At 43.8% G+C, this 18,342-nt stretch overlaps 1 protein-coding gene across 2 annotated transcripts in view; it reads left to right on the top strand.

Annotated features, from left to right (window-relative positions):
• Positions 1–16,304: 16,304 nt before the first annotated feature.
• GLI2 (GLI family zinc finger 2) overlaps positions 16,305–18,342 on the top strand; it is a 151,013-nt gene continuing 148,975 nt past the window's right edge. The window contains exon 1 of one of the 2 annotated variants that reach the window (XM_026082197.1): positions 16,305–16,467. In XM_026082197.1, coding sequence (XP_025937982.1) covers positions 16,335–16,467 — 133 coding nt within the window. In that variant the 5' untranslated portion in view covers positions 16,305–16,334. The remainder of the gene's footprint in view (positions 16,468–18,342) is intronic. The other variant, XM_026082196.1, reaches the window with a different exon arrangement.

The raw sequence follows: 18,342 nt of genomic DNA, 5'->3' as shown, positions 1-18,342 counted from the left end.
GAAGTGAAAGGATGTTTGTGGTGCATTTAGTAAATTAGCATGTAGCTGTGTAAGCTTCAAGATAGACTGAAACATTGCTGTGGATAGGTAACGGGATTTCTGGTTACAGCATTGGAATCCACAGAAGCCCTAAAGGTAATAATTTCTGCTTCTGTATCCTCTTTCATCAGAGGATCTTAATGTACTTTCAGCCTATGACCAAACAAGCTCTCACTCTGATGGAGATTTCTCCCAGTTTCTCACTTCACCTTACAAAGCACAAACAGATCATCAGCTGCCCCGCTTGCAAAATTCCTTGCCCTCTGCTACCCTGCTCTAATATCAGCAGTGAAAATGACCTTTTTGTATTTTAGTCAGAAGAATCCATCATTGGTTGCTGTCAGGGTGTTGGATGAGCGGGACCATTTGTCTGGTTCGGCGTGACAGTCCTTACGCAGCGCCGTGGCAATTTGGGCAGTCTGTCTATATGAGGATACGTAATTGCCGTATCGTGGAGCGGCTTCATGTTTGTAGATCAGGAGCGTTGCCAGCCTCCAAACTTTAAATGCTCATCAAACAAACTTTTGGGGACAACTCCTTGGTTAATTCTTCCAGCTTGTCTTGTGGGGGCACGTAACGGAAAATCTCCCTCAGCAGAACAAAGGAGCCAGCTATTGCAGGTGAGATGCATCAGCCTAAGGGATTTATCATCAGATCAGGAAGCTTCAGGAAGGACTGAAGAATCAGAGGGCATTTTTTTCACGGCAAGGGTCCTGTTTAAGGTGAAAGTTAAAGCTTGAAGTTACTGTGAAGGGATTTTGTGGGTCAGAGAAATAAATATGGGAAGGAGGGATGGGTAAGACTCTGATCCCTCAGAGGGCCCAAAGATCAATAAAAGTCGAAACTAGATGAAAAAAGTGACTACAAGTACCTAGTTGTGCATCTTTCCTGTGCTAGCTTAGGGTAACTGTTTAGAAACCTCTGCACCTTTCTGGTTCTCACTATCATGTATTACTGCAAAGTTAAGCTGCTCTGGGAGCAGAGCTCTGGAAAAGTATCCGTTTGCATTTATTAAGGATGTTGGGGATTAGCACTGATACTGCGGAGCCGTATTAGTTGGATGGTGCAATTGCTTTCCAAGAAGGGGCAGCTGATTATGCTGAGAGTTTTTCCAGGAAGGGCAGAAAAAGAAATTTTGCTGTGTTTTGTCAAGATAGAGGAGGTTAAGAACATACGGATCTAGTGGACTGGACCACAGAGTAATCTGAATGTCTCAGACAAAAGAAATTTATTATATGTGTTAAATGGGTATATAGTGAAACTCTCTTGTTGGGTATATGGGAATGTTATATGCTGTTCATCTCACATAACTTTAGGTGTCTTTTCCAAGCTACTTATTTTTGTCCCTTTTATAGTGAATACATAGCAAAAAAGTACCTTCAGAATTATTTCACCCAGTGTTAAGGTGGATTTCAAGGAGAGGTTGTCTGGTCATCTGTTCATCTACCTTCATGTACTATCATGGAAGGAAAATTGAGTTTTAAAAAGCTTCCTTTCATTTTTTTTTTTTTTTCTTCACTTTGTTTTTCCCTCAGCTTTGACAATAACAAAACTGACTCAGCAATATTTAGTTCTATTTTAGTGGCTAGTTGGGTTCTTGTGCACTGTTGCACTGTAGCTGGGTTACGTACTTCAGGAAACTGCATTTTGGTGGTTTTGAAGTAATGGAAACATTTTGCTCCTTCATTGCATTCCTTTTCTTGGTAGGTTGTGCCTTACTCTGCTCTCTTCCTAGGGAAGTACAGCAGCTAGTTATATAAAGACTGTAGTGCTTATTGGTAATACAGTCACAGTCAAGATTCTTGGCAAAGAGACAGTGTGTTGCTAACGTAGAGGGCTGGACAACGGTGTGTGCAATTGTGCCCTTTTTTGCACTTGAAGAGACAGGAATCATTTATTTCTATAACAAATAGACCTCTTCCTCTACCTGTTTTCCCTGAAGTCATTTACACATGATGATGTTTGCTTTGAGGTCTTGTATGCACTGCAATTTACATGTGGCCCTGGAGCTGCTAATAGTTTTTTCCTTTGATTGCCGGTTCTCACTGTCCTGAAATATGCCTTTAACTGCCGGTGCAGTTGTGTACCTGTAAGGGTTGTAACCAAAAAGATTACCTAGCTGGTAAAAGCTAGAAGTGTTTTCTGCAAGACATGCGGTATGAGAAGTCATGTCCTTACTGACCTCAGCGCCGCTGTGACAATTTCCCTCAGCTCAGGATCTGCCTTGAACAGTCGGGACAGGACATCAAAACATCTAAATTTTTCACAAAAACAAGAAATGCTAACGTCTGCCTCTGATGGGCTAGGGAGCAATTGCTGCTTGTGGGCAGCCCAGGTCCCAACCAGAAGAGAGGGCAGGAGCCACGTGACTTTGGGTCAGCTTCATGTCATTGCACTGACCGGTGTGCTAAAGGGAAGGCTTATACATTAATGAATGTTCACAGCTACCAGTCTTCTGTTTTAAAAAATCTCAGCACTGTGTAGTGATGAAAGGCCAATCCTGTGCATGCTGTTTCTCTGAAGGCGTTTGCCTGGACGTATTCACATAAACAGAGATGGATCTATAGTTACAGGAGTGCCAAAGAAAGATACCTAATGTCTTCACAGCAGTGCTACTAATGATTTAGGGATGGTCAACAATTTTTTTGTTCTAAAAAGATACATTTTCTCCAACTGTTATTCTAACAAACATTTTATAAGCTAGCAATAAATCTGCGAAAATATGAGTTTGCAGCAGAAATACTGACTCCAAAATAGCAAACGTGTTGAGCTGTCTCACTTGTAATGCATGGAAGGCTGGGCAAAGCCCAAAGGGACCAAGTGGTACCAAATCTTGGATAACTGAGGACATTATTATAGACAAGAAGTTGTATCGGCACTGATAGTTGGTCATGTCTCCCCCATCTTTGTGCCTTCAATTCTCTGAAAATTTGGGCTTAAATGGATGACTATAGAGATGGGACATAATGTATGTTTAATTTCTTTAGTAGGGCGAAATATTCTTTAACTTGTTTTCTAGTCAAGTACTAGGTTATGACAACAATTAGGATGAGTACCTAGAGAGGTGATTCATCATTTCTAGTGTTTAATTTTGAATGCTGTGATGCTCTGCATCTGTGTGTGATGCAGAAAATGCGTGGATATAAGAATATGCTCTCTTAGTGAGAGGCAAGTGAGCATTTCAGTATTATGATAAATGAGTTATGTGAATGATGATTCCCTCACTTGAGGAAAAATACAATGTAGTGGGCAAGAGGGTTAACTGAAGAACTCTAGTGTTTCTCCTAAAATCAGAACAATAGACTCTAAYGGACACATTCACTGGTTCATGATTTTTGAGGGGGATGTGAGTCTCAACTCAGCCCTAAAAGAATGGAAGTCAGTAGTTTCATYGGTGAAAACAAGTGTGAATGAGATTAGGAGCAGACTGATATCTGCCATCCATGTGCCCAAAGTGACCCTTAGGATGCAGTTTTAGGCCCCGATTGAAGAAGGTGCGTATGCATTTGCTGAAGTCTCCCTCAAGTCAATGACATTGAAAGCATAGTGTGGTCGACTTTGAAGGTGGCCTGGAGGAAAAAACTTACAGTGAGGTTGGAGAAACCTGAGGATGATCTCAGGTTTAAGTTTTGAGTAACGGGCAAGATGCTCTCTACATTTACAGCATTTGGCACCCTTCCTATTCTTCTAATTGTAGATGAACTGCTATGAGGAGGTACCGGAGAGGCAGGCTGAGATTTTCATTTGGGTGGAGGGAATCTGGTCTGAACTAGATCCATCTGTGAATGAAATCTAGGAAAAAACTAGTGGAGAGAAATATTAAAGAGAAACTGGATGCAGAATATTGGATACAACTTTAGCAGTGAAGAGGAGAAGGAAGATGGGATGGGAGTTACAGAGGCAAGTGGGATTTTGTTTTGAGAGAGAGAGAGAGACCAAAGCAGATTGGGTTTGTGAGGAAAAAGAGCAGTAAGAAGAGAGAAAAGGTAAGGAGAACAAAAAAAGTGGATGTAAGATGGTTTAGAAGATGATTGTGGGTGAGTGAGGTGATTAGAGAAGAGTATATGAAACATTAGGAGCAGGGAGGGAGTTGTGGATGGGAGAGGTAAAAGATTATCTTGTTTTTGCTGTTTTCTTTAGGAGGGACTCAACAAGCTTGTGTGCAGAAAAAAGAAGGTAATGATAGTATGCAATAATATACAAAATATATCAGAAATAATGTACAATAACTACAAGGCAAGTAAATTATCATTACTGGTAGTACTAAAAGGCCTAGTTTATATCAAACTTTAAACAAAGTTTTGTTGTATACAGAAAGCCCCAAATGTGGGCTCTGTCCTGAAGAATTTATATTAATCCTTTGTATTTTGTTTTAAATTAGATAGTAGCAAGTAGCAAAAACCAACAAGGAGGAAGTGCTAACAGGGTCTTCCCAGGCTGGGCTTAATGGTTTGAGTCCTATATAATAAAACAGTGAAAAGCATCCGTGTATGTCTGTGTATGTGTTACGTTGAGTTGTCTAGTGGCCACAGCAGTCCATGTGCCCCAAAGTCTGGATGTAGCCTTTGAATAGGCAGGGGGACCCAACAAGAGTGCGTGCAGTGTCCCCTAAATTGCTCAGCCCCTGGTCTGGTTACCACAAAGGGCAGTTCTTCTGCTTGACTTGCTTCAGCTGCCCAGATGCAGACAACGTGGTTCCTAAACCATTCCTCCAAGCCATAGCAACCTGCCAGTTTGCTGAAAGTGTACTAGTAGGCTGGGTTTTGTTCCAGTGAGTTTTGTGGATGTGAGATGTGCTGGCATGTCAGCCCTGCTCATTTTCTATGTAAAACAGATAGTGCAGGACAGCAGATGACACCTCCCCACAGTTCCACGCTTCTGTAGGCCTTGGGGACACTGCTGCTGAGGATAGGAAAGTTCCTTTCCCTTAGCTTTATTACAAGAGAAGGAATCAGTTATAACATTATTTCTTTCCTTTCTGGTGCTGGCAACTTACTTTCTTAGACCAAGAAACCAAGTCAGTTCTTGTAGGCTACCAAGCAAAAATTTTGTGATACTCTGTGGGGGAAAAATTTTATATCTGTCTCAGTCATCAAAATACTTGTTGTGCAGTAGACATAACTACATAGTAAAGGAATGTGTACTCGGCAGCACTGCCATTGGCAGGACATAAACACCTTAGAGTTTATCAGCATTCTGGGAGATGTTTATTACTTGTGTCTTACCAAGTACTTATCACCAAAAAAAAAAAAAAAAAAGCTTGAAGGTAAGTATTTTCCTTATCAGCACAGACAGACATGGTAAGATTCAAGCGTTGTAAATATAGATGTTTTGAACTCTGGTGTGGCAAATCAACCATTTATAACACACCAGTTCATAGGTGCATAAGATCAAAGAGGATCAGGGTGACAATCTAATCTGATTTTCTTTATAATGGTGTCAGAGGACTTCCCTGCATTTAAGCCTGTCCATGTCCAGTGACAAGTCTTAGACTAGAGCAGATCTTTCAAAAAAATGTCTGAACAAAATGTCAGCTTTGCAGTGCCAGGGAATCCATCACCAGCCTGATTCCAGTGCTGCTCTTTTGAAATTGGGAGCCTCACTTCTAATCTGAATTTGTCTAGTTTAACTTCTAGCTTTTAGTCCTTGTAATTGGTTGTAGATAATTGCAATTGGTCTAGCAATGGTGTCTTGTAATGTCCTTACCTCTGGGTAAAAGAGCGTCTGTTACAAATTTCTGTCAACCGTGTATGTATTAATATTAATGATCAAGTTGCTCTACAAGCACCTCTCTTTTAAGCTGCTTCTCATTATTCTCATGGTTAGCACTGGAGCCATTTGCAATTTTCAGCCTTCTCCTTGAAGTGTGGACACCAGAACTGGGCGTAATTTTCCAATGACAGTCAATTCAAAATTAAACAGAGATTAAAACCTCCCAAATTTTGCTTGGACAACCATGTATTGCTTTAGTTCTTTTGATATCAGCAGCCTCCATAGAGCTTGTCAACCACTGTTTGCCCACTGTAAACTTCAAGTTGCCTTCAGTCTTTAGTTGAATCAACTCTTTTCCAGATGTGTGGCCTTTATTACGTGGTTGCTTTAAAATATATAATCTTTATATCTAGTCCATCTAGTGATGCAGAGAGCAGGTCCCCAGTAAAAAGCAATCATCTTTATTTACCTTGTCTGCAGTCATTTGTCATCAACATACTTCATCACCCTGTATTTGTTTCCAGTCACTGATACACAAAATGATTGTAACTCTCCAATCATGAATGTTTCCACCAGACTCAGTAATACCGGTCAGGACTAATTTGTATATTAAATGAGCTATTCCACTTCTTGTTTATTACTCGGGTTCACAGCATTAGAGACTACACAATTAAAGAATCTCTTCTCTTTGAGTCCCTTGGTAGCTTGATTAATTTTAATCTTGACATCTTGATTTCTGGCTAAATGAGTGCTCATTTTCACCCTTGTCTTTTGTCATTAGCTTAATACCCTCCTGAATACTTTAGCCTGTCTCCTGAAAGACTTATTCCCTTTCACTGAAATGACAGCCAACCAAGTTGTACAGTCTCTTTTTTTCTGTAGGTGGACCCGCACTGCTGAAAACTGAGATGCTCTGCCTTTCACTTCTTACTTAATTGTTAATTCCTGCAATCATATATGTCCCTGTAACTTGAGTCACAGCTCCAAGAAATGAGCACTCCGTCCTGTTATTTACTTGTTTCATTCAGAATATTCATTTCATTCTAACTGGTATAAATTTCCTGGCAAGGTTGGTCAGTCTTGAATCTTTTTTCATTGGAGTGTTTGGTTTCCTTGCAGACTGGCCTGTGTTGCAGTTCATGAGTATATCCCGTATAGCTCTGTTTTACTAGATTGTCTGTCAGATATTTCTATGGTTTTGGTGTTGCGAATGCCAGTGATTGACTCCCTGTAATCTGTGAGCAGGAGGCTGGACTAGATGATCTCCAGAGGTCCCTTCAAAACCAAAATATCCTATGATCCTATCAAACTCTTCTCCCATTCCCATCTGGAGGAATTCTCTCCATTCTCTGCTTTATGAATTGCCAACCATTTTGTGGTCTCCATCCTGTCTTCATTTGGCAACTGTAGTCTTATAAAGACAATATGGGTTTCTACCCAGTGTGGAATAGCAGCTTGTGTGATGTGTGTATTCAGTAGAGGAAAACGAGCCAACTGAAGTGTTGCTTTTTTGTTTTTAATTACATTCTTGTTTCCTTCCCAGGCTTCTCTCTTCTACATACTTACATACTTGTGCCTCTGGAGGGAATATTCAATAGTGAATTGGAATGTTTAAAAATAAACCAAAATTTTGTAATGAAACATGTTCTGAAAGAACCCAGTTGCTGTAGGGATTTTTGCAGGGATGCAATCCTCATCTTTCATTTCTCAAAACAGAGGTTTTGACTCCTTGAGCTAAACGAGAATTTTCTTATCCAAGCTTTGTAGCTTGTTAAATGTCATCTAGGTGGACTAGTCATTACAAGATGATACTACACATCCCACCCATACATAAAGCAAGTCCATTAAACATCACTGCATGTAGTTTGTATTCAGGGTTTCATTCATGAGAGTTGAGAGTGCTCAAACTACTGCAGCAGGGATGTTAAACCCAGAAAGGATTCTCCTTCAGTCACCACCAGCCAAAAAAAATTCTCTTCCATCTTCTCAAAAGCTCTCAAATCCGCTTGAGTTCAAGGCAGCTCTTTTTCTCCTAGCCAAACCTCCTGGATCTGTTCTGACCAACTGTGTGGAACCTGCTTGAAAATCTCTGTTAGGAATCAGAGTTTCTGCTTCACTTGTAATACACACCATTTATTTTCTTAGTGTCTTTTACTCATAAACCTGCTGAAAAGTCAATAGGTTAATTATTACTGACTTGAAATTAGAGTCTAATTTTGTTGTAAACAGTTTAACTGCTGTTCCTCCACTTTGGCCTCAAATACAGTCTGAGTTCAATGATACCCAGCCTGGTATATCTGCCAGCACCATAGATGTTTTGTCTGACATGTTAGCTATTAACAGTTTCTGCTCTTATTGGAGCATGAAGACTTGATCAAAGTATATTTTGTTTTGTTTTTTTAAATTCTGGTGTGCAAATGCTCTTTAAAATTAAAACAATACTTTTTCCTTAGATGCACGCACACAGCTAATATTTGTCTTTTTTCCTTTTTGGAAAAACACCAAAAACTTTCATTGCAGGAAATTGAAAACTACTTTGGATTTACATCAAAAATGCAAACTTAGACAGCTCTTTGCCAGAATTCCCTCTCCATTAACATGAAAAACAAAAATCCCAGCAGAGATTCATGGACCAATGCTAATGGTGACGCATCACTTTTTAGCAATTTTTGTTTACCTGTGGCATCCTCCCATGTTTTTGCAGCATGTTAGCACAGCGTCTTAATGCAGGAGTGTCTTGATTATCATCTTTGACGGTTTTTCGCCTGTTGGAATTCACATAGTAAAAATTTCTCATGATAAGACACGTAGGATTGGCTTTGAAAAAGTACAAGCATGACTTTGTTTTCCTGTTCCACCACAAAAGGCTCTTCCCTCCAGCCCCCACTCCTCCATCTTCTCAAAGTAAGAAACAAAGATAACTTCTGAGAGAAAGAGAGAGAGAGAGAGAGAGAGAAGGGAAAGTCATGTACCCCAGCCTGCATGTCTCAGCACAGACCAGTGCCGAATCTGTGTCTGGCTTTGAGCTTTTATGTCTGCTCGTATGTTTTGATGATGTATTGTAATTGTTTTTAACCCAGCATCTGAAAGATAATTTCTGTTCAAGGTTCTAAGGCTGGTAACTTGAAAATCCACTTGAAGTGGGGAAATGATTCAAGTTTATCTGATACTTTATAAATTGGTCTTATTTGTAAGGAAGATGCAACATTAAAACGAGATTAGTGTTCATGAAAAACACCAAATCAGCAGGCTAAACCYAAACAATGGGTGCAGTGAGAGTTCCTTTATTCAATCCTGTGCCCTATCCAATAAGCACAGCCCAGAAAGTAAACAGTTTTAGGAGGAGGAAAAGTCATTTATATTTCAATTCAGTGGCCTCAGTGTTGGCATCTAGTGCTGTAGAGTGTCCTAGGGTAGCCTGGCCTCTAGCTGCCATTGCTGAAGGGCACAAGTCTCCTGAAGGTGCTCTGCCACATTTGCCAAGCCTGTGCAGGTCCTTGGGTCCCAGGGCACTGGGTGCCTGTGTTCAGATAATTAAACTGCAGCCTTGTTGCCCAGGACCTGTTTAGTCTCTGGTCCCTGCTGGAAGGCCTCTGAGGAACATCCAGTGAATGCTGCTTCTGGAGTAGGCAACTCATTACCTAATGACCTTCCAGATAGTGATAATTTCTGATCACCACCGTCAACTCCATTGGTATTGTCTGATGTAAGTGGAAGACCACTGTTGTCAGCCTAAGGAGGGACAGCAGTTAGGACTCTTTCTCAGGTGTATCTCATATTGTTACACTTCAAATGTATGGCAGGGTATGAGGAAGTGGATTGTATCCCTGTGTTTGATTACTTCAGCTGCAAAGGGTGACAGAGTACACTAGACAGTTGTGTTCTTCAGAGCTGCTTGCAGGTTTTTTTCTTCCATCAGAGGCCCTTGCATTTCTCTATTTCGCTTCTCTACAAGTGCCCTACATGCTATCTTCCTCTCCTCACTCTATGCCATGTCCTCCCCTGCCTCAACAGGGCTATGTATCTCCATGTCCTGTGGTGCTGGGTCTGTTTGCACCCTCTTTCTTCCTCTGTCCTGTGCCACTCTTTTCTCTCCTTTTCCCCAGGATTTGCTGTTGCCTGCCTGCCTGGTGCCTGTATCTCTGTGCACTCACACTCTTTAGCAAGGTCTTGCCTTACTTCTCTCTGTGGCAAAGTCACTAACTTCATCGCTGTTTCCCCTTATTTCAGCTTCTTCTCTGTTTTCCAGGCCCTTCTCCACCTTCAGGAACCCCCACTGTTTCCACACCCAACCAATCATCCTCACAAACAACCCTCCTTTCCTTGTGCCCCCTTCCTGTCACACATTTTTTTTCCATACTTTGCCTCCTTCCTTTACTTCCTTGGGCAGAGTTGAGTCCATTAGTGGCTGGAATATCCCCTGATGTTCTGGAATTGATTGGAGGTGATATTCTGAAGTTATCACATTACAGGGAAATGCTGCCAAGCACCAGGCAGTCCTGGGTGCACTTTGACCCCTCACAGTAAGGCAAGAGTGGCTTCTTCCTCATGCTTTTGGTTTGCTTTTGCCATATGGAAATGGCAGATGGTGTTGATCAGGAAATCAATCTAGAAGCGTATCCGTTTCATGCTGTACACGAAAGATTTGTTCATTAAACTTAGAACTCTAATTTAAAGCCAATTAACAGAGTGATTTGAAGAGACTTGTTGTTTTTGAAGTTCAAAAGAGATGGTAAGTCTCTGATTTCAGTCTTTGTACATTCCAGAACCTGTATAACTATTGCAGTGTTGCCAGTTCTCGTGGGTTTTTCCTCTTCAATTTTATTTTTTCTTTTTTTGAGCAATGCGACTTTTGCCATGAGCTGGAACCATTTGAGGAAGCATTATGAACCCCCAGCTTTCTGGACAGTTTTAGTCCTACGTTTGGAGGTGAGTGGGTGGGCAGAACATGGGTGTCTTTCTACCTCCTTTGCTAAAAGCCAGTAAAGCTCCCTCCGTCCTCCCTTCAGCAGCCCAGTATTGTTGTTCTTGAAGCAGAAGTTGGGGAAGGGGATAGAAAGAGGGAAGAAGCCCTGAGCAGCTCAGCGTCCTCCCCACACCGCTTTCATCAGCATGGAGTCATCTCTGGTGCCTTCCCTCACTCCCCACAACATCTCCTAGAACACAGGAATCTACCACAGAAGCTTTCTCAAGCTTGGAAGGAGACTCCAGGCAGAGAGTTACTGCTGTATACATGCATAGAAATTAGGGCCGTATGCTGTGGCATGCGTAAGCAATCCTGTAGGATTTACCCATGGAGGCCGTTCCTAAGAATTGTCAAGACTGGAAACTTGTGCCAAGAGGACCCCAGAAGTGATTAGTTCTGAATTAATATTTATGCTGCTTTTACCCTAGATTGATACTCTGTAAACACTTGTAGGTCCTTCAGCAATAGACAGTGTGTTTGGATAGTCCCTACATTTACTAGTGGCATGTGGACAGAAAAAACTTTCTTGAGTAATTTGAAGCTGCTGCTGATATAAAAGAAAATAGAGGGGTCAAGTTTTGCTCTAGTATAGAGCCTATGACTTCACCGGGTTAACTGCTGCTACTTCCGTGTAATTGAGAACATAATTTGGCTCAGACCCTCGGAGACTGAAAAGGATCACAGGAGCCACTGTATTTAGCCAATGTTCAAAACAGTTGGCTTACATTTGAATTTCATAAACAGATCATGTATTCAGAAGGCTTCAGTTGTATGACACAGTCCACTGCAGAAGAAGAGGTGGTGGGAGTATCTCCTTGTTTATCCTAGTTAAAATGGCATGCCAGGAAAAGCTATCGAATGTTGTATTTTATCAATGTGTGGGACAATGTGGCAGAATGGATAAAGTATCTCACTGTGGGTGCGTGGGGACAAACCTGACAAGAATTATGCAAAGGCTGCCCTTGGTTAACCCAGCTCTGCCCATTCACTCTAAGAGCCGAAAGCAGATGGATTTATGGCTGCATTGTGGATGTGGTGTTGGCATCAGCAGCTGGCACACCTTGACTGTGTTCTGTTGTTGGTGACGGGAGCTTTCTGTTACCCCCAGAGCTGTGTGTGAGGAGAGCAGGCAGAAATATATTTAAAACAAAGGAGAATATAGGCATCTGTCTGATAAAGCACAAAATATTCACAGAAACAGAACGGCTCCTGGAGGCCTCCTTTGGAAATCTCTTCCTGATGTCATGCTGGGCAGCATAGCTGTTGGGCACCACGGTGGTATTCAGTGAGTGTAACGGGGTCTGCGCGGATTAGACCCGTGTCAGGGCGTCATTGTCGGCGTCTGCCTTATATCAGAGAGACTAACTCCCGCAGTGGTACTTAATCTTTAAGGAGAGGTGGTCAAAACTGGTGCTTCATGTTTCACAGAAAAGCTGGGAGGGAGGGAGCGGGGAGCCTGCTTTTTTTTTTTTCTGCCCTGTCTAGGGGAGGGAGAGGGGGTTTCCTGATGAAAGAAACCCCCCGAAGAAGGAAATAATGACTTTTCAAGAACAGGGTGTGCAGGGGGTATGTCTGAGTATCTGTTTATTCCCAAGTATGCTGCAGTCACTTTCAGGCTGATGCCCTCCAAAAGAGAGGCATTTTGGGACAGCTCTTCTGACCATTCCTCAAGCACTTAGCAGGAGGGATTGTTTTATTAGGAAAGTTTATGGCTTCTTGTTTTCCCTCAAAGGCAAATGTGACTTTGTTGTTTTTAATTCTGTTGGGATTTCTCTCTTTTAATATACAACACAGCTGTTAAAATAGCTGGGGTTGTCTAGGGCAAATCATATAGCACTTTCCTTGTTCAGCTCTCAGATGGCTGCCTTTTTAGTGTCGTTGCAGAATTATATTACAGGGCATATGAATAGTGCTGGTATTAGTGTCAAAATCAATTACCCAACCCTCCTCCTGGAGAGAAAGTTACAGACCTTAGGAACAATCTGAGTAATCCATTTTGGATTTCTAATTCTGAGTAATGACGGAGGGCAGAGACTTGTGCTTGAATAAGTGCACAGGGTCTTTCTCTGTATAGTCACTCCTAAATGCATGCTCTTTACAGGAAAAAGCAGGCTCCCTGTGAAACCCTTTTTCATGCCAAATGGCTCACTGCTAAGATTAATCTGTCATTGAATTTATAAATTCTGTGTGGCACAGAGCTGCAGAAAAAGTTTAGCATTGAACAGAAAGCAAACTATGTATTGCTTAAAAAATGAATGCTGTGCTCCTGGATGGTGTGGATTGACTGCCTCCATCACTATATCTTCTTATACTGGTAATAAAAATACTTCCAAAGCCTTGTGCCTCCAAGGATCTCAAAGCACTTTGCAAGTACGGCGAAGTACTATTCCCTATTTTACGGCTGTGGAAACTGACTGCAAGAGGGGTTAAGCTTTTTGCCCAGAGACGCAGAGGAGACTATCAGAGCCACCATAAGACACCTGCGGCGGAGGTGCCGAGCACGGCAAGGCTTGTGGGCTCCCGGCGGAGGTGGCTGCTGGGCACCTCTCGAAGGAGAACATCTTTTGGTCATCGCCACCTGGGGGAGAAGCTCTGGGCCTCGCTGCCAGTCGGCTCTGCCACCAGGCACCTTGACAAAGTGAAAAGAATTACAGCCGCCTTATCCTAAATCCTCCAAGATTAGAGTTGTTGTATTCTATTTTTTTTTTCTAATCCAGTATTTGAGAAGGATTTACCTGTTTTTAATACAACCATTTATTAGAATTGCTTTTTATTCATAATTCATTTGAAAAGTAAACATACAGCTACAAAGGCCAGATTTTCAAATACGGGCCTGATCTCCTGTCAGGTTTCAAGTGGATAAATGACACATCTGAAAAACTGGGTCCCCACCGGTGATTGGAGATCTTGCTTCAGGCGCCTTGCTGGAAAAATCGTGGCTGCAGCCTGCGCCTTTCGCAGGAGAATGGCTTCAATTTCTGGTTTCCACCTTGCCCAGCGTGGCCGCAGTCCGCAGCCCCCGGGGACAGCCGGCAGCACGCGGGAAGCTGCGCGGAGAGAGCCGGGGCCGCCCCGGCGGGGGGAGGCTCGCGGGGGCACGAGGGGAGCGTCCGCTTTCAAACCAAAGCGCGAAGCCTTGAAAGGCGGCCTGAGCAGAAACAGGTGGGGGGCCAGTAATTTACCCTCTGAAGTTTATTTGGTTAACGAACAGAAGCCTGGGTCAAATACTCCTCCAATTCGAGTGTATTTATTACACATGTCCTCTGTAATCCAGCCTGATTTCTGGATTAGGCCTCTGTGAAGTCCTGGCCCCCAGGAGCCCGTCCCATGTTTACCGTCGAGCCCAGCACAGGCCGAGGCAGGACCTCGGGGCCGCCTTAGCGCTGGCGAGAGCTCTGTGCCACCAGTGGAGCCTGTAGTTGCGGCTCCCCACGTTGCCAGCGCGAGCTTTGCTGCAAACCGCGAYGGCAGCTCCGTCGCTGAGCGGTCCCCGTGGCCTCCCAGAACGAGCTCCTCGCATCGCGGCGCACCGCTGCCTCCGTGGCCACCATCCTGCCCGGCCCCGGCACGCTTCTCCGCTCCAGAACTAGGCGCAGTGGCTCTGCAGGACCAGGGCCTGCCCGCGGGCAGGTGCTGCCGGGAGTGGGAGCAGGGCCGAAAGCACGCCGAGAGGAAAGGGGAGCGTTTTGAAGCAGCTGGCGGCAGAAGAGGAGGGGGTTCGGGACAGCCTTTCTGGAGCACAGGYGCCACGAGGAGGGTCTTGCCCGAGCGAGGAGGGCTAGGGCAGGGGAGCCGGGATGCCCAAGCCCGCGTGCCGGCAAGCACTGGAGGTGTGAAGGGTAAAGACAGGCGAGGGGACGAGCGCTTGGAGAAGCAGCCCAGGACGCGCCRCGTTCCTCTGTGGCGCTCTGAGAAGTTGCTTTTGTTTTCTCTGCTGGTGATAAGGAACGATGATAGCAAAGCTGTTGCCGTTTGGGCATTTTGTTCTCTCTAAACACACCGGTCGGATGGTTTCGTGTCCTGCTTTGCTTGTTTTCGCAGCGTCGCCAACCCCAGGGAACAAGCGCAGGCCATTGGCGCTGCCGCCCCGAGGTCCAGGTGCAGGAAACCTCCCTCGGGTTTCCAGCCCGTGCCGGAGCCYCTGCGGGGCACGGAGGGCCTGCGGCGCCCCGCGTGCCAACAGGCCTAAAGGAGGAAAAAACAAACAAAAAAACCCCAAATGAAGTGCTTGTGCCTGGGCCACAGCCAAGTGAAGGGCAAGAGTTACAGATCATGCATGGGAGTTCCTGAAATTTTTATGTGGTTTAAAGTTTTTCGGAGTGTTAACTTTCTAATGCCCAGGAGCCGCTTACTCCTCCCTTCCCAAGTAAAGTGAGGGAAGTTTGAACTGATACAGTGGCAGTAAAGCTAACTTCATACCCAAAAAGGCCTCTGGTTTCCTAGACATTTTTTGGCTCATCCAGTTAATTTCAGTGAGTTAAAAAGCCAGTGTGCTCCAGAGTATCTCAGGAGCTGAAAATCCACCAGATCTACATTAAGAATAGATGGGAACGGAGGAATTAGTGGGGGGTTTCTCAAGACCAACCTGCAGGCAGTAGTACTGGGTCACTGTGGAGGTTCTGTGAAAATGGGAGTCACGTGGAGACATTTGAAATAAAACAATTTAAAATGGGGGAAATGAAAGTATTTACAGTCAGAAATAAAGCATGCCAGCTCATTTAATAGAAACTCAATATATGAAATTTTAGATACACATAATTGGGTTTGGGAGACAAATTTGAGATAGGCAAAACATGTTTCAGGTAACGAAAGGTTTGGGAGCCGGTATTTTTCATGGATGTAAGTTTAAAGAAAATCTTCATTTGTGCATTGATATCTTCTGTTTTGTGGAATTTTCACTGGCACTTAATTTGCCACCTGTAACGGCTAAAGTGGTAGTTGATTTTCACATATGACTAGTCAGGAAAAAAGAAGTTGGTTGGGAAAGAGGAGTCTGTGGATGTTAGTCTGAACTAGTGAGAGCTGAAAGGACTCCTGCATGCCTGTTGTGGCTTATTCATAAACACTGCTGAAAAGTTACAGTCAGCTTGTAGGTTCACCGCCAGCATATAGAATGACCACCAACGGGGAGAAAAAAATCATCTTAAATTTATTTTTTCCAAGTTATCAGTACTTTGAAAGTTTTTAACTGACTCAGTTTAATTGTTATGATGGGCAAGGACTGACAGATCCGTTTGATGCATTCTAAATTTTGGAATCTCACCTGTCCTTTAATCATGGAAAACCCTTTGGACCAGCTTTATCAGACAGCCCAAGTTTAAGAGAAAGAAAAAGTATTTTGATCTTGATCCTTGTAGGTCTTCAACTACCTGGGGTCACTGGGATCTGCAAGTACGGATCCCTTTCAGGGTTGTACTGTTTCTGCTTGTAACTACTATAATGACTCTGTTAGGGTTAGAAACTCAGGTGATCTTTGCAGCTCACAAGTTACTTTTGAGCTATGCTGAACTGTTGGCTGCTTCTTTGGAGACCTGATTTTGCTTGCTTTGTTAGTGACCAGAATTTGGTTTTATTTTATGTCTTGTAGGGTTGCTGAGCTGGAAGATGCACATCTAAGATGGAAACTTCTGCTTCGACTGCTGCTGGGAAAAAAGAAGGGAAAGGTGCAGTTCTGGAGGGGAATGGCTTTACAGAGACGGGGAAGAAACCCACTCCTTTAGCAGCTACAGGAACAGCAGTGGCACAAGGAGGTACTTTATGTTTTCCACACTTTGAAAGCAGCAGGGGTGTTTTTCATTAGACTGTTAGAATTTAATAAGTATGGTGGCATCTGTCCTCCTGTGAACACGCTGAGTTTATTGGGGTTCTTGGCCTCCGAAGGTCACAGGAATTGTAAGCTGTGTCACTGCATAGCATCCAAACGTTATTGTACTGTGATGAGGCATCATCGCTTCTAACAAACTCAGACCGGGGCGGGGGAGAGGACAGCAAGCTGCCACTGGTGCTAAATTGCCACTGAATTAGACATAGTCATCAGAGAATTGAGACAATCAGTCACTGCTAACCACTGGTGGATTGGCCTTACACGATACACGCCACGTATTGCCTGCTGCTTCTCCACAGAGGAATTAAAATGTCGTTGATGAGGCTGGCTGGAGCTAAGTGAATGTCCTGTTAACGTGATCAGGGAAGAGGTGGTGTCGTGCGTCGGCTGTGATTCTGTTAACGAGCTAAACAGCCTTCACTGCTGCTGGCATTTCATGATTAGCAAGGAGGTTGGACTCGTCTAAACCCCCTGTAAGAGGGTTTGCAAAAATAAAGCAAACCCTGTTTGTCTGCACTGTGCCTGCTGCATCAGAAGTAGCTCAGATCTTGATTTCTTTTTCCTTCGGTTAGTGTTTTCAGAGAGGATTTGGTCCTGCTGGTGTTGAAGTCAATAGGGAAGCTCACATGGACCCCAGCGGGGTCAGTTTTGGCACAAACTAACACCGAGACGCGAAGATGCCTTGCTTCTGGCTGCTCCCTGCCTCACTGGGAGGGCCTGCGAAGAGGCAGGACAACCTTGGCGGCACCCATCCGTCACCGCAGCCCCTTGTGGAGCAGAACAGTCTGCTACCTGCCAAGGCACATTTCTGCTCTGGAGAGGGCTAGAAAAGGGCCTAGGTGGAGCAGGCAAAATATAGCTCCAGGAAACATCCCTCATTGACTCACAGGTGCACAGGGTTGGTGGATCTCCAAAGAGACACTCTTGCCCTTGGTACCGACACCTTCATGGCAGCTCCAGCTGTTGGCAAGGCTGTGTGTGCTGGCCAGGCGCCGCACGGCCCCTTCTGAGGGCTGGGACAGGGTGTCCTTTCTGGGTGGGGAGACAAACTTAGAAGGGACTTCACCGGCTTGGATGTGATGAGAGGCATCCCAGCTGTGTAAACTTTGCAGGCAGCTGTTTTTCCTCTTTAAAATATACCTTATTGCTAGCCTGACTCTACCTCAAAATTAATCCTTCTCCTCCCCTTCCTTAGATGCGTGGTAATTTCTCATCAACCCAGGAAAGCAGCACAATTCTTCTGTGGACTTCTCTGCTGCTCACGCAGCTCAGTGAGTTTAGATTTTCTGTTGGCAGAGTTGTGTTGATAGATTCTGGCCCAAATTGCTTAAATCTGCTTTATCTATCCCTTCTTTCCAAGGCCTTAGTTACCCATTTTTTGTTTTCTCATTGATCTTGAAAGATTAGGATGTATGGAATAAGGAATTATAATTTATCAGATCTGTTCATGTCTTTGAACTTTGTTAACCAAAGGAAAGTATTTTCTTTTTTAAAAAAAGAGAAAACTCTGGAGAACCTCTGACAGAGGATTGCTTTAGAGAGAGACAACTTCAAACTACTAAATGGGTCTGAGCTACCTTCCTTGTTGCGAGTACCATATAAATTGGCAGAAAAGGAAGGCTTGTCGGACTGAAGAAATAGGGGAAAGGCAGAAATGACAACCTGCAGAAGTTTGCCATCTCCAAGCAGATTTTCATCTCTATTAAAGAAGCAGCAGGCTGTGGAAACCACTGAGGCATCGCAATCTAGACATCATCTGAGTGACTGGCAGATTCAAAGGGCTGATTGGTGCCAATGAAGT

The sequence above is a fragment of the Apteryx rowi genome, unplaced genomic scaffold, assembly GCF_003343035.1.
Source record: "Apteryx rowi isolate R43461 unplaced genomic scaffold, aptRow1 scaffold_57, whole genome shotgun sequence".
In the NCBI taxonomy this organism is placed as follows: domain Eukaryota; kingdom Metazoa; phylum Chordata; class Aves; order Apterygiformes; family Apterygidae; genus Apteryx; species Apteryx rowi.
This window is presented reverse-complemented; position numbering and strand designations above follow the sequence as displayed.